This window comes from Bidens hawaiensis, unplaced genomic scaffold (genome assembly GCF_021521415.1).
Source record: "Bidens hawaiensis isolate Kalapana, Puna unplaced genomic scaffold, B.hawaiensis_p1.1 tig00032476_1, whole genome shotgun sequence".
Lineage (NCBI taxonomy): Eukaryota > Viridiplantae > Streptophyta > Magnoliopsida > Asterales > Asteraceae > Bidens > Bidens hawaiensis.
In genome coordinates, this window is record NW_027505254.1 from 173,069 (window position 1) to 191,742 (window position 18,674).

Sequence of the window (18,674 nt, forward strand, 5' to 3'; positions counted from 1 at the left end):
GCGAAAAGACACAATGACGAAAAAAGACACAATGATAAGCGAAAAGACACAATGGTGTGCGAAAAAACACAATGGTGTGCGAAAAAACACAATGATAAACGAAAAGACACAATGGTGTGCGGAAAGACAAAATGGTTTGCGAAAAGACACAATGGCGAAAAAAGACACAATGATAAGCGAAAAGACACAATGGTGTGTGAAAACACACAATGACGAAAAAAGACACAATGATAAGCGAAAAGACACAATGGTGTGCGAAAAAACACAATGATGAAAAAAGACACAATGATAAGCGAAAAGACACAATTGTGTGCGAAAAGACACAATGGTGTGTGAAAAAACACAATGACGAAAAAAGACACAATGATAAGCGAAAAGACACAATTGTGTGCGAAAAGACACAATGGTGTGTGAAAAAACACAATGACGAAAAAAGACACAATGATAAACGAAAAGACACAATGGTGTGCGAAAAAACACAATGGCGAAAAAAGACACAATGATAAGCGAAAAGACACTATAGTGTGCGAAAAGACACAATGGTGTGCGAAAAGACACAATGACGAAAAAAGACACAATGATAAGCGAAATGACACAATGGTGTGCGAAAAGACACAATGATGAAAAAAGACACAATGACGTGATTTTTGTTTTAAATTTTATATAACAAAAATCATACTCATATTAAAGATAAAAAAACGTTTGTTATTATGATGAACTTTTTTTTTAAAATAAATATCATACCAAAAAGTTATAAACGTTCTAAAACTATGAGGGTATTAACATGTGCCTTGCATGTGGAGAGAGAAAATGTATACAATTACTTCTATACATTTTTTCTTTTGATCCCCACTTGACACATGTTAATTATTTATGACTTCTCACACTTCTCATTTTTGTTACCATTTGTAGAATATCTTGACCCAATAAAAAATAAGATAAAATATAATATCACATTACTCTTTGAATGATAAATCAAGAATGACATGTAAAGGTTTCTATCTTATAAATAAACGGTCACTTTAGCGGTAGAGAAAGCACTTTGGAATCTCACATTTAGCCCTTACAAATTGACATTATGACGTTGCAATCCTTATCATGTCTTCATTCACGTTTGGATGAGAATTAGGTTCCATTCACTAGATTCATTTTCTCTTTTGTAAAGGACTTATGTACATATGATTTGACAACATAATTTCAACGTCGTTAGACTATATATATGACCCAGATTAAAGTAATATATCACCAACAACAGGCCATTAGGAACACTCATTGTGATTTGTGACGATTACAAAAGAAGAACCTATATTAGCTTTTTGGAATGTAGTTTCATTTAAGTGTTCATATTAAGGGTACGGCCCGTAAATCTTAAAGAAAACAGTCAAAGATTGAGTTTGGAAAATGCTTATTGGCTTATTGGTGTTTTCAAAAGGCAAAAAAGTTTGAATGTGTTTGGCAATCACAAAAACTTTCTTATTTTAGCTTTTTGAAAGGGTTAAAAAACAGTTTTCTAAAAGCCCCAAATCCTGGCTTTTCAAAATGACTTTTTGAAAAAACACATAAGCCAATAAGCATTTTTCAAACTCAATCTCAAACATGCCCTAAAACTTCTTCGTGCACACCTAGAGCTTATTCATCATCCATTTTTAGTGGACCATAGTGTATACACATTGTTCATATCATATTAACATGTATTCTTTGTGTTTTGAAGGTTTTAAGTCACTTGAATATAATAACTTGTTGGTCCATTTTACAATTGCTATGTTTTGAGTGTATGTAAGGGGGCTGAATACACTTTTTCACATTATCTTACTATTATATTGATTAATACAATCTTTTTATCAACAAAACTCCGGTGTGTAGAGTGGGGGTATCAAGTATTCTAGTATTCTAGTCCATATGACATAAGAAACTAGCTCTGAAAAACAGCCTAAACACATTGAACAAACCACATTGTGTTACAATGATTTCTAAATACTAATCTTTCTTATTGCATACACAAATGATGAATAAACTTAAAACACTTGAAACATCGTGAAGAAATGCTACTGATAATGTATGGTCCAAAGAGTTACGTCCCAAGCAACGTACAAAAAGAATATTTAAAGTGTTAAATATTCTAACACGCAAGAGTGAATATGAATTACTATTTTTTGAAATGATTTAAATATAGAGTAAATTGCTATTTTTGGCCCCCGTGGTTTACTTCTCATAGCCCTTTCAGCCCAAAATAGATCTTTTGGAAAATGAACCATTAACGTTTAAACTTGTTTGCAGCTTTATCCACTTAGGCTAACTCCATCAACCATATCCCTCAAATGAGGGGTAAAATTATCTTTTTACTGGTACAACGATTGGTACACACTTATATTTCACCAATCGACATTTAAACATAAAATTTGCTAAAATTGGACTAACCCCAAAATTTATGTTTTTAACACACATTTTGCACAGAGAAAAAATATATTTAATATTAGTATTATGTTATTTAAGATTTTATAAACAATAATTCATTGAGATCATAGTCTTGTAAACATAATATTACAAATTTGTATATCATGATTCAGTAATCTGCTTCATGTATTGATCACTAACATGAGTCTAACCATTTTTAATGGTTTGTCAAAATCACAAGGTTTTTGCATAATTTTAAATACTTTTTTTTGGAATATTAAATATTCAAAATAATTATATATATATATATATATATATATATATATATATATATATATATAAGTGGGGTGTTACATGAAGTACAAATTTAAACCGGTAAATAAAAAAAGTCACTCGATCTAATTGATGTGGCGAATATCTAAGCTACAGATTCAATGAACGTTTAAAGAAATGTTGTATCATTTTACGACTCACTCCATTAGAAACATCACTACATAGTTAAGTTTATGAAGGGGAAGTGGAACCTTATTGGATATGATTTTGTTTATGATGAATCGTATGAATTTGTCTCACTCCTTCCGGATTTACGTTGTTAAAATTGTTGCTCAAATTATTATATGTTATGGATATAACCAAGAAAGTAGACGAAACGCCGAATGAGATATGGCATGGGGAGAGTCCTAAATTGTCCTACTTAAAGGTTTAGGTTTGTGTCGTTTACATTAAATGTAAGGTGCAAAAAAAATTAGATCCCACATGCGAAATGACGGTTTTTGTCGGTTACCTTAAAGAAACAAGGGGTTATTATTTCTAACATTTGACTGAATACAAGGTTTTCATTAAACTTAGACGGCATTCTTGGAAAAGGAATTTCTTTTTATAGGGTCGAAATAAAATATTATGGATCTTGGGGAAATTCAAAAACCACAAATAACTATACCTAAGGTTGAAACCATAAAAAACAAGGTATCATTGTACCTGAACCATATGTGATTCAAAAATTAATTGTAACACATAACCTTCATGGAGAGATCGACATGAGCCTGAGAGATGTGAATTTTAAGTATGGGAATCAGTTTGATTTACCCCCCATGAAGTCGGGCTGTATGAAATATATAGGGTTTTAAGAGGAAAACTGACAGAGGGAAATGTGTACACCTTTAAGGCAAGGCCTGTTGTGAAAGGGTTTACTCAATCTCAATGAACCGATTATGAGGAAACTTTCTCGCCTGATGTATGATGTGTTGCACTAGACCTTATGTATTGTGTGCTTTTAGCATTGCGAGTAGATAACAACACAATCTAGGTACAGCTAATAATATCCTTAGCTACTCGAGAACAACTAAAGACATGCTCTTGATACATGATGGAGTTGAAGAACAAGTCAGTATAAGGTATTATAATGATACCAACTTTCAAATTAACCGAGATGATTTTCGATCACAAATGGGATTCCTATTCACAATGAATAGTGGAGCAATAACTTCGAAGATTACCAAGCAAAGTGCCATCGCCAAATCCACTGCCAAGTATAATCGCATCACAACATTTGATGCAATAAAGACGACTAGCTAAACAAAAAAAAGTCATTACTGATATCAAAATAGTACCAAATACATAAAAACCAATCAAAATACTTTGTATTAACTCACACCAGTGCTCAGTCGAAAGAACCAAATCACCTCACAACCAGTGGCGTAGCTAGTTGGGGCTAGGGGTGGCCCCGTCCCCATCTGTTTTTTTGGCTCAGTGGTGTAAATTTGTCGTTTTTCAACCGAAAATTTTTATCATAGTGTAAATTTACTCGTTTCCGACCGAAAATTTGAGCTCGGCAGGGTAAATTTATCCTTTTTCGGCCAAAAATTTTTATACATAGTGTAAATTTACCCGTTTCCGACCGAAATTTTGAGCTCGGCCCCTCCATTTTTATGCTCGGTAGTGTAAAATTATCCTTTTTTGGCGGAAATCCTTTTACACATAATGTAAATTTACCCGTTTCCGACTAATATTTTGTGCCCGTCCCCCTCTAATTCCACCAGACGTATATGTCCAAGCTTCGTCACTACTCACACACCATTATCATCAATGAATTTAGTGTTAAGAAACCACATATTATCTATATACATGTCACAATCTTTTAGGTTTGTGAGTTAGTGGTGTGAGGGTAGTTTCGGTATTTTAGAAATAATTTAGAACCCGGTGAGTGTAGTTATAGTAGTGGGCTAAGATAATATTATTACGCCCACTCAGAATCTTTCATCTCTCTAGATTCATTCATTCATTCTCTTTCTTCTTCTTCACATAATATTATTATTATTAATATTATTTACCTGCTGCATATATATAATTACAACAACTATACATACACCCTCACTCCCCATTTCTTTTGATCATCAACATCAATTGATAATCAAATCAAATAATAATAATAATAACATGGGGAGCTTAAATCCACCACCTGATCAGCTTACTCTCGATTTCAAACCCACTTTTATCCCCAAATCAATCGCTCAATTTCTCCGTCAAGTTTCCAGAATCGGTACCGTGTCTGACAAGATTCTCAAGCTTGATGATTTCGTCACCCGATTGGAATCCGAAATGCGGAAAATTGACGCCTTTAAACGCGAACCACCTCTTTGCATGATTCTTATTAATGATGGTTCGTTTCTTTCTCTTTTCTAGGGTTTTGTTTGTGGATGTAAATTGTTAATATCTCGTGATCGGTCATTCAATTGGGAATATAATTACAGGGTTTTGTTTGTTTTTCGATTTTGTGATCTGGGTATTTCTTGAATTTGAATTTGTGATGAAAATGTGTTTGTTTATGTGACACCCGGTAAATTCCCAACCCCTTAAACTAAGTAATCAACCTAATAATTAGGTGATTGTAAATATTATGCGCGCCATGTTAGTCAGCGCGTGCATTTGTTATGTGCGCCCTGCGCGAGCGCGCTATGTTAAGAATCAGCGCGGGCACATTATGTGCGCCCGGCGCGAGAATATGTTAGAATCAGCGCGGACATTTATGTTTGCCCTGCGCGAGCGCGCCATGTTAGTCAGCGCGTGCATGTGTTATGTGCGCCCTGCGCGAGCGCACCATGTTAAGAACCAGCGTGAGCATATGTTATATGCGCCATGCGTGAACGTTTTGGCCTTATGTTTTCATGTAACTTAAACGTTATGTTGTCTATGGGTTGACCATCCCGCATGATGCTAAGGCGGGTGCATCCTACATCGTTTATGCGCGTGCGGAAGGGAACTAACCTACCCGCATGGCGGGAACTTTGAGAGCTAGTTTGTCTGAAGCTCCAGGATGGAATTGACTTCAACATGACTGATCACTATGTTGAAATACCAAAACCACCTGGAGAATCTACAAATGAAACTCAAATGTCCCTAACTGCGAGAAGGTTACGTACCTACCCGCAGCAAAGAAACATTCTACACGCAGAATCCTACACGCATAAGGCTGTACGCGCAAGGATACACGCACAAAACACAGTATTCTTCAGAATAAAGGGATTATTCCCGCCCAAAAGAAAACAGTAACGTGTTTCAGAAAATTTCTACTTTTTACTGTGCACTGGCAAAAGCACACTGTAGCATGAACAGTCAACTATCAGCCACCCTACTTTCACCAACCACAGACCTGCATGTCCTGCGAAAATCAGAATCTTTTACCCACTCCTCCACTTTTGAATAAATAATAATACTTTCCATACTTTATCATCATCACACCTAGATATGAAAAGATTACAATCCCCTAAATCAAGGGATTGTGTTCCATTGAGTTTGCCTATAAATATGTAACCTAAAATTATCACTCAACACACTTCAAACTTCTCTCTTAAAACTGCAAATCTGCTCTGAATCATCTCCCAAGCATCTATTTGATTTCAAATTCCGTTCCTGTTACTAGGTAAGCCGAGATTATAACCTTGAGATCTACTTTCCAACCCTTATATCTTGATCTTAATTTCTTGTTATTTAATCGTATTCTAGACCTTCGATTCCGAGGCCAACACCAAGAAAACCCGAATCTCGATTAAACCCTTAACAAGAACCTCAGGTGAGTCTCACAGCCCCTATTTTCACTGTGTTCACTGTTTTAAACTGCTTTCGGGGCGAGGGACACGTACTTAAATAATGTTTTATCATGGTATACTTACAAGCTATGAAAGCGATTATGTGTTTAAGTTATGTTTCATGATGAGCAATGCAAACGGTTATCTAAGGTTTTCAATGTATGTGCGCTAGAACTCGAGTAAGTGATCACTTTACCATTGGAACTCTAAGGGTAGGGACTGCTGGTTTGATCCACCCACTCGTAGGGGTCGCACCTCTTTGCATGGACGAGTGCCTAGTATGGTCATGGGGCAGTACTATGGGTTTGAGCCCGCTCGTAGGGGTCGCACCTCTTTGCATGGACGAGCGCCTTGTTTTCCGGCACAACGTCCGCGCGTAACCCGCGGGACGGTATTACAGTATTATTCGCTCGTAGTGGCAGCGCCACTTACACAGACGAGCACAGTTTTTCAGAAATGTCCACGCGTAAACCGCGGGACGATATTACTTATTTTAGCTCGTAGTGGCAGCGCCACTTTGCATGGACGAGCACAGTTCCCAGAAATGTTCGCGCGTAACCCGCGGAACGATTTTATCAGAATATGTTGATATAACTATGTTTTACCAAGCATGTGTTTAATAATGCTATCAGAACTATGTTTCAGAATGATTCGTATCAAGATTATGATGCAATACGATTTATCAAGTTACTAAAACTTGTGAACTCACTCAGTTTATACTGATTAAAATATTTTTACGTGTCTTTCAGGAGATAACTAGGTAGCGCATGGAGTCACACTTAGAGCACCTCACGCTGAACATCTAAAACTAGCTTTTTGGAAGATTTTAGTTCTATCCCTTCGATGCGCGTGGTTGTACCCGCCGCGCAAAGGGGATATGGCGTGGAAATCTTCAACAGTTTTATACTTGGATGTTTTTATGTAATTTTAAACAATGTAATGTATTTGTATTAAACTTTTCATGCGCAATGAAAATCTTTGAATGTTTGCAATGGCCCGTGCTTAATTATCAATCCCCACTCGCGCGCGCCCGGCTGTTTCCGCCGCTCAGGGCCGGGTGTGACAGATTGGTATCAGAGCACTGGTTATAGCGAACTAGGAAAAGAAGTTTTAACCTAGACTATAACCGATTGGGGAATCGCATGAAATACTTTTCAAAGAAAATATTTTCAAAAGAAACTATACACACACTTAGGAACACGGGTCACACAGTGTCTATGATAACATTATGTGCTCAGAGTACATGCGCTAAGTTTGATATATTTCCATTCTCTTTTAAAGCGAGAATGCCTCCAACTAAAGCCAAAGGAATTTCCATGACACCCGAGGAACTCGCGGAAATAATCGCGCAGGCGATTGCGACACATGAGGCCAGCAAGGCCGAATCTAGTCAGGGTCGTCAGAATGAGACCCCAGAACCCGAATCAGGAGCCTTGGACAAAGGATGCTCCTACAAGACATTCATGGCCTGTAAGCCTTGGTCATTCAAAGGCACTGAAGGAGCCATTGGGCTCTACAATTGGATTGACAAGATGGAGACAGTTCTCTCCATTAGCGGATGTAGTGAGAACCAGAAGGTCCTTTATGCGACCTGCATGTTCCAAGAAGCAGCTTCATCTTGGTGGAAGCTTCAAGTGAAAACATTGGGGCGAGAAGTTGCTCTCCACAAGACCTGGGAGGAACTGAAGGAAATGTTGATGAGAAAGTTCTGCTCACGCGCAGAGATTCAGAGTCTGCAACAAGAATTCTGGAACCACACTATGGTAGGAACGGATATCGACGCCTACAACAACCGGTTCAACGAGCTTTGTCAGTTGGTGCCAGATATGGCAAACACAGAGGAAAAGAAGGTCGAGAGGTATATCTTTGGATTGCCTCCTGTTGTTAGGGTTCCGCTCAACGCCGCAGCGCCTCCAACCTTCGATGAGGCGGTTGCGCGGGCCATCACCCTTACAAGGGATACGGTCCGTGCGGGTATGTTGACTACGCGCGGAAGCGAGCAGCGAACCTCTGACTCCAAAAGGAAATGGAACTCTCACCACCGAGGGTCCGACTCCAAGCAGCCACCGTTCAAGAAGCAGGAGAGCGTAAGGACTTACGCGATCCAAGCCGCGGAGTCGTCAAGGAAAGGATACAGCGGGCCTCGCCCATGGTGCAACAAATGCAAGTACCACCACGATGGTGAGTGCGCGAGCGTCACGTGCGCCAAATGTGGCAGACCAGGGCACAAGACGATGAATTGCCGTGTCAGAGAAGCTGGAGCAAGCGACAACTGCTACGCATGCGGGAAGCCAGGGCATTTTAGCCGGGATTGCCCGCAAAAGGGAAACCAAGCTCGCGGGAGAGCTTTTGTGATCGGCGCAGGCGAAGCTAAAGAAGAGCCGAATGTGGTAACCGGTACGTTTTTGCTTAACGGCCATTTTGCATCTGTCTTATTTGATACTGGCGCTGATCTAAGTTTTATATCTGCTGAGTTTAAAAACTCCTTAGGTCTAGCAACCAGTAGGCTAGACATACCTTATACTATAGAACTGGCCAATGGTAGGCAGTTGTGCGCGAGCGAAAGGGCTGAGCAATGTGTTTTATTCATGGGAGGTCACGAGTTCAATATTAACTTGTTGCCTATAGATTTGGGAAGTTTTGACATTGTGGTAGGTATGGATTGGTTAGTCGAGAATCTCGCAGAGGTTATTTGTCATGAGAAACAGGTTCGGATCCCACTGTTGAACGGAGAAACTTTGATGATTCAAGGGGAAAGAAAGGGAGTTGCGACGAAACTGATTTCGTGCCTAAAGGCGCGTAAGTGCCTAAGGAAAGGGTGCTACGCCTTCCTGGCGCATGTAGTAGAAAAGAAAGATGAGCGAAGAATTGAAGACTTACCAGTAGTGCGCGAATTTCCAGAAGTTTTTCCTGAAGATCTGCCCGGATTACCGCCGCCGCGACAAGTCGAATTTCGCATCGATTTGGTCCCAGGAGCTGCGCCAGTAGCACGAGCGCCTTATCGATTAGCTCCATCTGAGATGCAAGAACTATCCAATCAGTTACAGGAACTATTGGATAAGGGTTTCATTCGCCCAAGTTTCTCACCTTGGGGAGCTCCAGTACTGTTTGTAAAGAAGAAGGATGGTTCCTTCCGGATGTGTATTGACTACAGGGAGCTGAACAAGCTGACAGTCAAGAATCGGTACCCTTTACCGAGGATTGACGACTTATTTGACCAGTTGCAGGGATCCAGTTATTATTCGAAGATAGATCTACGGTCAGGATACCACCAACTTAGGGTCCATGAGGAAGACGCGCCAAAGACAGCCTTCCGAACTAGATATGGCCATTATGAGTTCTTAGTGATGCCTTTCGGGCTAACTAATGCGCCGGCTATATTCATGGATCTGATGAACCGCGTGTGCAAACCATACTTGGACAAGTTTGTGATTGTGTTTATAGATGATATTCTGATTTACTCTCGGACCAAGGCCGAGCATGAGCAACACCTGAGATTGATTTTGGAATTGTTAAGGAAAGAAAAGTTGTATGCGAAGTTTTCCAAGTGCGAGTTTTGGCTTAGAGAAGTTCACTTTCTCGGTCACGTTGTAAACGAGAAAGGAATTCACGTTGATCCTTCCAAAGTCAAGGCCATCGAAAACTGGGAAGCGCCAAAAACCCCAACTGAGGTGAGGCAATTCCTAGGACTAGCTGGCTACTATCGACGCTTCATTGAGAACTTCTCCAAGATAGCTCTACCTCTGACCGCGCTAACTCAGAAAGACAGGATGTTTGTTTGGGGCGAAAACCAGGAAGCAGCGTTTCAAATGTTGAAGCAGAAGTTATGTAGTGCGCCAATTCTATCTCTGCCCGAGGGGACAGATGACATCGTCGTTTACTGCGACGCTTCACATCAAGGACTCGGATGTGTCCTTATGCAGCGAGACAAAGTCATAGCGTATGCCTCGCGCCAACTTAAGACCAATGAGAAGAATTACACAACGCATGATCTGGAACTTGGAGCGGTTGTCTTCGCGCTAAAGATTTGGCGCCATTACCTCTATGGTACAAAGTGTATAATCTTTACGGATCACAAGAGCCTTCAACATATATTTGATCAAAAGGATTTAAACATGAGGCAACGAAGATGGGTTGAATTGTTGAACGATTATGATTGTGAAATAAAATACCACCCTGGAAAGGCGAATGTGGTGGCAGACGCGCTAAGTAGGAAGGAGCGAATAAAAACGCTACGAGTCAAGGCTCTAAGGTTGACCATTCACGCAGATCTCTCTACTCGCATCCGAGAAGCTCAGCAAGAAGCCTTGAAACCAGAGTTTGTTAAAAACGAATGCCTTGGGGGCATGGTTAAGAATTTGGAACTTAAGGAGAACGGCAATCTATATTTCGCTAACCGCATATGGGTCCCTCTCAAGGGAGGATTGCGCGAACAGGTCTTGAACGAAGCTCACAAGACGCGGTATTCCGTACATCCTGGCGCAGACAAGATGTACCAAGATGTTAAAATGTTGTATTGGTGGCCCAATCTTAAAGGCGCCATCGCGACGTATGTCAGTAAGTGCCTGACGTGTTCAAAAGTAAAGGCTGAATATCAGAAACCATCAGGGTTGCTTCAACAGCCAGAAATTCCCATGTGGAAGTGGGAACAAATCTCTATGGACTTCATCACCAAACTACCAAGGACACCTGGGGGTTATGACACAATATGGGTTATTGTGGATCGGCTAACTAAGTCAGCACACTTCCTGCCGATTAAAGAAACTGTTAAAATGGAAAGGTTAGCCCGACTATATATTCGAGAAGTAGTTTCAAAACATGGAGTCCCAGTGTCCATCATTTCTGATAGAGATAGTCGGTTCACCTCAAGGTTTTGGAGATCATTACAAGAGGGGTTAGGTACTCGACTGGACATGAGTACGGCTTATCACCCCCAAACGGATGGACAAAGCGAACGAACGATCCAGACATTGGAAGATATGCTGCGCGCGTGCGCGATCGATTTTGGAGGTAGTTGGGATACCCACCTCCCGTTGGTTGAATTTTCTTACAATAACAGTTATCACACAAGCATTAAGGCTGCGCCGTTCGAAGCTTTATATGGGCGCAAGTGTAGATCCCCACTGTGTTGGGCTGAAGTGGGCGACAAGCAAATGACTGGTCCAGAAGTGATCCAAGAAACAACAGACAAGATTTTTCAGATAAGGGATCGCCTTAAGGCAGCACGCGACAGACAGAAAAGTTATGCTGATATGAGAAGGAAACCGTTGGAGTTTCAAGTAGGGGATAAAGTACTTTTGAAAGTCTCTCCATGGAAGGGAGTCCCCCGTTTCGGTAAGCGAGGAAAGCTAAATCCGCGCTACATTGGACCATTTGAGATCCTGGAGAGGATCGGTCCAGTTGCTTATAAACTCCGTCTACCCGCCGAACTCAGTGGAGTTCATGATACGTTTCATGTATCCAACCTCAAGAAATGTTTATCTGACGAAACGTTGATTTTACCGGTGGAAGAAATTCATATTGACAAACAGCTGCACTTCGTAGAAGAGCCTATAGCAGTAACCGATTGGAAAGAACAAAGGTTGCGCAGAAGCAGAATCAAGTTGGTAAAAGTTCAATGGAACTCAAGGCGTGGGCCTGAATTCACTTGGGAAAGAGAAGATCAGATGCGCATAAAATACCCACACCTCTTTCAGAATATGGCTTCTGCCAGCAACGTCTCCTAAATTTCGGGACGAAATTCGTTTAACGAGGGGAGAATGTGACACCCGGTAAATTCCCAACCCCTTAAACTAAGTAATCAACCTAATAATTAGGTGATTGTAAATATTATGCGCGCCATGTTAGTCAGCGCGTGCATTTGTTATGTGCGCCCTGCGCGAGCGCGCTATGTTAAGAATCAGCGCGGGCACATTATGTGCGCCCGGCGCGAGAATATGTTAGAATCAGCGCGGACATTTATGTTTGCCCTGCGCGAGCGCGCCATGTTAGTCAGCGCGTGCATGTGTTATGTGCGCCCTGCGCGAGCGCACCATGTTAAGAACCAGCGTGAGCATATGTTATATGCGCCATGCGTGAACGTTTTGGCCTTATGTTTTCATGTAACTTAAACGTTATGTTGTCTATGGGTTGACCATCCCGCATGATGCTAAGGCGGGTGCATCCTACATCGTTTATGCGCGTGCGGAAGGGAACTAACCTACCCGCATGGCGGGAACGTTGAGAGCTAGTTTGTCTGAAGCTCCAGGATGGAATTGACTTCAACATGACTGATCACTATGTTGAAATACCAAAACCACCTGGAGAATCTACAAATGAAACTCAAATGTCCCTAACTGCGAGAAGGTTACGTACCTACCCGCAGCAAAGAAACATTCTACACGCAGAATCCTACACGCATAAGGCTGTACGCGCAAGGATACACGCACAAAACACAGTATTCTTCAGAATAAAGGGATTATTCCCGCCCAAAAGAAAACAGTAACGTGTTTCAGAAAATTTCTACTTTTTACTGTGCACTGGCAAAAGCACACTGTAGCATGAACAGTCAACTATCAGCCACCCTACTTTCACCAACCACAGACCTGCATGTCCTGCGAAAATCAGAATCTTTTACCCACTCCTCCACTTTTGAATAAATAATAATACTTTCCATACTTTATCATTATCACACCTAGATATGAAAAGATTACAATCCCCTAAATCAAGGGATTGTGTTCCATTGAGTTTGCCTATAAATATGTAACCTAAAATTATCACTCAACACACTTCAAACTTCTCTCTTAAAACTGCAAATCTGCTCTGAATCATCTCCCAAGCATCTATTTGATTTCAAATTCCGTTCCTGTTACTAGGTAAGCCGAGATTATAACCTTGAGATCTACTTTCCAACCCTTATATCTTGATCTTAATTTCTTGTTATTTAATCGTATTCTAGACCTTCGATTCCGAGGCCAACACCAAGAAAACCCGAATCTCGATTAAACCCTTAACAAGAACCTCAGGTGAGTCTCACAGCCCCTATTTTCACTGTGTTCACTGTTTTAAACTGCTTTCGGGGCGAGGGACACGTACTTAAATAATGTTTTATCATGGTATACTTACAAGCTATGAAAGCGATTATGTGTTTAAGTTATGTTTCATGATGAGCAATGCAAACGGTTATCTAAGGTTTTCAATGTATGTGCGCTAGAACTCGAGTAAGTGATCACTTTACCATTGGAACTCTAAGGGTAGGGACTGCTGGTTTGATCCACCCACTCGTAGGGGTCGCACCTCTTTGCATGGACGAGTGCCTAGTATGGTCATGGGGCAGTACTATGGGTTTGAGCCCGCTCGTAGGGGTCGCACCTCTTTGCATGGACGAGCGCCTTGTTTTCCGGCACAACGTCCGCGCGTAACCCGCGGGACGGTATTACAGTATTATTCGCTCGTAGTGGCAGCGCCACTTACACAGACGAGCACAGTTTTTCAGAAATGTCCACGCGTAAACCGCGGGACGATATTACTTATTTTAGCTCGTAGTGGCAGCGCCACTTTGCATGGACGAGCACAGTTCCCAGAAATGTTCGCGCGTAACCCGCGGAACGATTTTATCAGAATATGTTGATATAACTATGTTTTACCAAGCATGTGTTTAATAATGCTATCAGAACTATGTTTCAGAATGATTCGTATCAAGATTATGATGCAATACGATTTATCAAGTTACTAAAACTTGTGAACTCACTCAGTTTATACTGATTAAAATATTTTTACGTGTCTTTCAGGAGATAACTAGGTAGCGCATGGAGTCACACTTAGAGCACCTCACGCTGAACATCTAAAACTAGCTTTTTGGAAGATTTTAGTTCTATCCCTTCGATGCGCGTGGTTGTACCCGCCGCGCAAAGGGGATATGGCGTGGAAATCTTCAACAGTTTTATACTTGGATGTTTTTATGTAATTTTAAACAATGTAATGTATTTGTATTAAACTTTTCATGCGCAATGAAAATCTTTGAATGTTTGCAATGGCCCGTGCTTAATTATCAATCCCCACTCGCGCGCGCCCGGCTGTTTCCGCCGCTCAGGGCCGGGTGTGACAGTTTAGCTTGTGCATACCAAGTGTTTGATGAAATGCCTAGCTGAGGTGAATTTAGAGATTGGGTTATTGTAATTTTAAGTATTGATTAATTTGTGTTATGAATTGTTTTTTCAGCTATTATTGCATTGAAAGAGGAGGCAATGGTGTTTAAGAAATTGTCGAATTCTGAACCGGTGTCTGAAGAGTTTATACCGCTTAAAAAGAGTTGTGATGAAGATACAAAAGTGGATATGATGGGTGGTGGAGATAATAAGAAGAATTGGTTGAGCTCTACACAGCTTTGGAATCTGAACACGGATCAAACCCAGAATCAGAAACCGGATTCAACCAAAAAGGTATAATCAAACAAGCAAATGTGTGTTTAGATTCTAATGTTTGATATGATAATAATAATAATAATATTCCTGCAGAGAGGTGTTGAGCAAGATGATCTAGTGACAGTTGGCCCGGGTCAACCGTTTACAAACCCTGCAAGATCTTTTATCCCTTTGAAAGGATGTTTTGGGTTTACAATGGTGGGTGCGCCGATAGAGAAAGATAGGGAGGAGTTACCGATTCCCGGGCTTTCTCTTATTACTCCAGGAATCGGAATCAAGAATTCTGTGAGGGGAAACAATTTACTCGCCAAAACTAGTCCCAATACCAAATTGACCCCTTGTTTTGCACCGAATGATCAACAAACCGGCGCACCTCATGGTCAACCGACTCAGCACCAAGCGTCTAGAAAACAAAGAAGATGTTGGTCAACTGAGTTGCATAGACGATTTGTCAACGCGTTGCAGCAACTTGGCGGTTCACAAGGTTAGCCCTTCAAAATTTAACATCTTTTTAACTGATTGATATAGAGTTTTGATTATCTTTGTATTTCGTGATTATGTTTACAACATATTTATTTAATCTCTGCACACTAATTTTGATCATCATTCTAAAGCATGGATTGTTTGAATGTTTGCAGCTGCAACCCCTAAACAAATTAGAGAATTTATGCAAGTTGAAGGTCTTACTAATGATGAAGTTAAAAGTCATCTGCAAGTGAGTTTTAATGTTCAATTTACATAAAGTTTTTAACTTTATCAGGTTAATTTGTGGAAACAATATTAAACATATGCTAATCTTTTTGTCTGTAAATTGTAGAAATACAGGCTTCATACGCGAAGACTTCCGTCTTCTAACAACACGTCTGCAAATCAAACTGGCAGTGCTATGGGCGGCGGCTTGTGGATGCCGCCACAAGAGCAGTCAAGTTCTCCTGATGGCCCGTTTCTTACGGGCACCACCACCACGACTGGCGATGACAGCATGGATGATGGAGAAGATGCTAAATCTGAGAATTATTGCTGGAAAGTTGTATAAAATCTTGATTTTTTTTTGAGAAATAGTTGGTTAATTATATTGAAGAAACACTAATCGACCCCGGGTAAGTAGATGTTTCCCACGAGGGTTAGGTCCGGCAAGATGGTTATTCTTCTGATGACCTGCAAAACAGACACCGTGAGCTCGTCACTGAGAAGGGGGGGGTACCTCCTTGTGACCACCCTCCGGCGTGAGAATCAGACTAGATTGCTCTAATATAAGTGTATATTAAGAGAAATAGCTAGAGCAGATATCAGATAATATATGAAGATATAAGATAATGATACTGTTCCAAGGTGTTGGAGTATTTATAGCCGAAGGTAGGTTTCCAAGCAGGTACAGCCAGCTGTATAATATTCATTTTCTACCAACTGTGGGCTACGCACGTGCCATGCTGGTGGTTGGTGGGTAGGCAGCGGCTGATAGTGACATGGCCGGCTGTGTACTATTCCTTTTCCACCAACTGCAGGCTATGTACGTGCCACGACAAGGGTTGGTGAGTAGGCAGCGGCTGATAGTGACATTAAGTACTAGAGCGTGTTGTTCGTCGTACTGTTGTCAGTGAGCTGTCGCTGCTTTGGTCAGATCTTGTCTATTTTGTCCATACCTTGGCAGGTATAGTACAAAAGATCCTCCAGAAGCGTACGGACTGGCTCATTTGGGCGGGAGTATTCCCGGCTTGCTCATTCCTTCTTCAGGTGACATTACTGAATTATTTGAGAGTTAGTGCCTTGTGCGTGTAGCCTTGCTATTAGTGCGGGTAGCCTTCCCTGATGGCTAGTATCCGCAGCTGCGGGAACAGGCGGGGTATGTCACCATTGGGAGGCTTTTCCTGCGGGAATAGCTTGCGTACTGCGCGTAAGGTCGTCATCTCTCTGAGCGTGGCGGGTCCTGCGGATCCAGTTGGTCTTTGCGCAGACGTCCCTCTTTAAGGTGAGTCTTGCGGGTCCAACCGCGCAGACGTCCCTCTTCGAGTTGAGTCTTGCGGGTCCAACTGAGCTCTGCTGAGACCTACCTCTTCATATATATAGGTGAGTTTAAATATAAAATAGACAACCTGAAAAAAAAATAACTTATACATAAAGATTGATGAAATTTTGCAGGCTTAGTTTCCCTTTTTTTGAGTTCTATATTAAACTTTTTTACAAATTTGAGTTGTTGAAATTTTCTTGGATTCTTTGTTGTCCAAGTAGCTTCACATCTGGATTTGAGTTGAGAAACATGATGATTGAGGTATGCACTATTTTATGCATATGATTCCTCTGATATTATCTTTATGAAATCTTGAATCTTTTTGCCCTTGGGATTTACTTTATCAATCAACTTCTTTTCTTTGGGATGGTAAAAAGGTTCCTTTATTTTGGGCTTAGTTTCAATTACACACACACTTGTGTATGTATATTATAAGAAACCTCAAGCATTTGTATATGTTAATCTGATTGGTGATACATAAAACGGTTTTGTAACCGCTTATCCCGCACTTTCTATCTCCGACTGTATTTGTCAAACATACGTGTAATCGTACCATTCGATTCTCATGATTCTCTGCTTAAAATTGGTTTGGTTTTGATCTTCTACTTGAAATTGAAATTGGTTCTCTTGATCTTTGTATGTTAATATATTACTTTTTATTAATATGTATACTTTAAAAGATTCCTTTTGGCAAACACATACAAGAGTACAAACCTATTTTTTTGATTCTTTTCTTTATTTTCTTAACACATGGAATTTGCAAACCATCCAATTTGTACTTTTCAAGATGCCTTTTTGGTAACCACTCAAAACATTTATCAATTAGTAGAAGCAGTATATAATTTAAGGTCCTAATTATATGTATTTTTTTTATATTAAATATGTGTCTTTTAACTAATTTATTAATTACTTATGTTATTTTTACATATATAATTTTTATTGAAAAAATTATTTATAAAAAAAAGTTATAGAAAACTATGAGTATAACATAGTCATGGACTCAGTGATGGAATAATAATGAAGACGGTGATGAGATGAGACAGAGATTTGATAACAAAGTATGAAAAATGGAAAATATAATGCATAGCACATGGCAAAATTAGGGCTTCTCATAACATCAACATCTACTATTATTAAAAAGTATTCAATAGTAAATAAAATAAATACTTATATGTGCCTTATAAGATAAACATTACATCGACATCAAATATTAATGAAAAAATATGTTTAAATAAGAAATAAAAATAAATACTTGTTTAATGTTTAAAATATTGAAATTAGTTGAAAAACAACCTTATCGTTTTGTCCTAATTCGGAATCTATGCCTTTTAAATGCAAAGAAAGTGTTGTTCAAAGATTTGATGAAATCAAGAATCTTTGAATGTGTTCAATTCAACACAAAATATAAAATATATTTGCTGTCAACTGAGTTATTTCTTTTTCTTTTAGTTATTTATATTCCTTCTATCTTGCTTAAGTCAAACTAGATGAAATGTTTATTTGAGTTCTATTGTTTTTTATTCTGGTGATAAATAATGTGTATTAATTTAAAATACTATTAGTATATCAAATTACCACTAACTTCTAGCCATGTGGAATATCATACACTAAATCCCGTCTTAGAGATAATATATAAAAATGTCGCTCAACTAGGTTTTATGTTAAAATCATTCAAACAACTAAAACTATAAGTATATTTTTTTAATTAAAATACGAATCTAATTTCAATGGTTGTTTGCATATTATGTAAAGTCGATTAAAACCTATTAACCGTGAAATTCATCT

The 18,674-nt window shown here is 39.7% G+C and overlaps 1 protein-coding gene across 1 annotated transcript; it reads left to right on the plus strand.

Moving 5' to 3' along the window:
* The first annotated feature begins 4,638 nt into the window (after positions 1-4,638).
* On the plus strand, positions 4,639-15,924 carry LOC143611897 (transcription factor HHO6-like). Its single transcript, XM_077086003.1, has 5 exons — positions 4,639-5,053; positions 14,679-14,899; positions 14,975-15,365; positions 15,520-15,596; positions 15,699-15,924. Exons 1-5 carry the CDS (start codon positions 4,831-4,833, stop codon positions 15,915-15,917), a joined length of 1,131 nt encoding a protein of 376 aa, XP_076942118.1. The 5' UTR covers positions 4,639-4,830; the 3' UTR covers positions 15,918-15,924.
* The last annotated feature ends 2,750 nt before the right edge of the window (positions 15,925-18,674 follow it).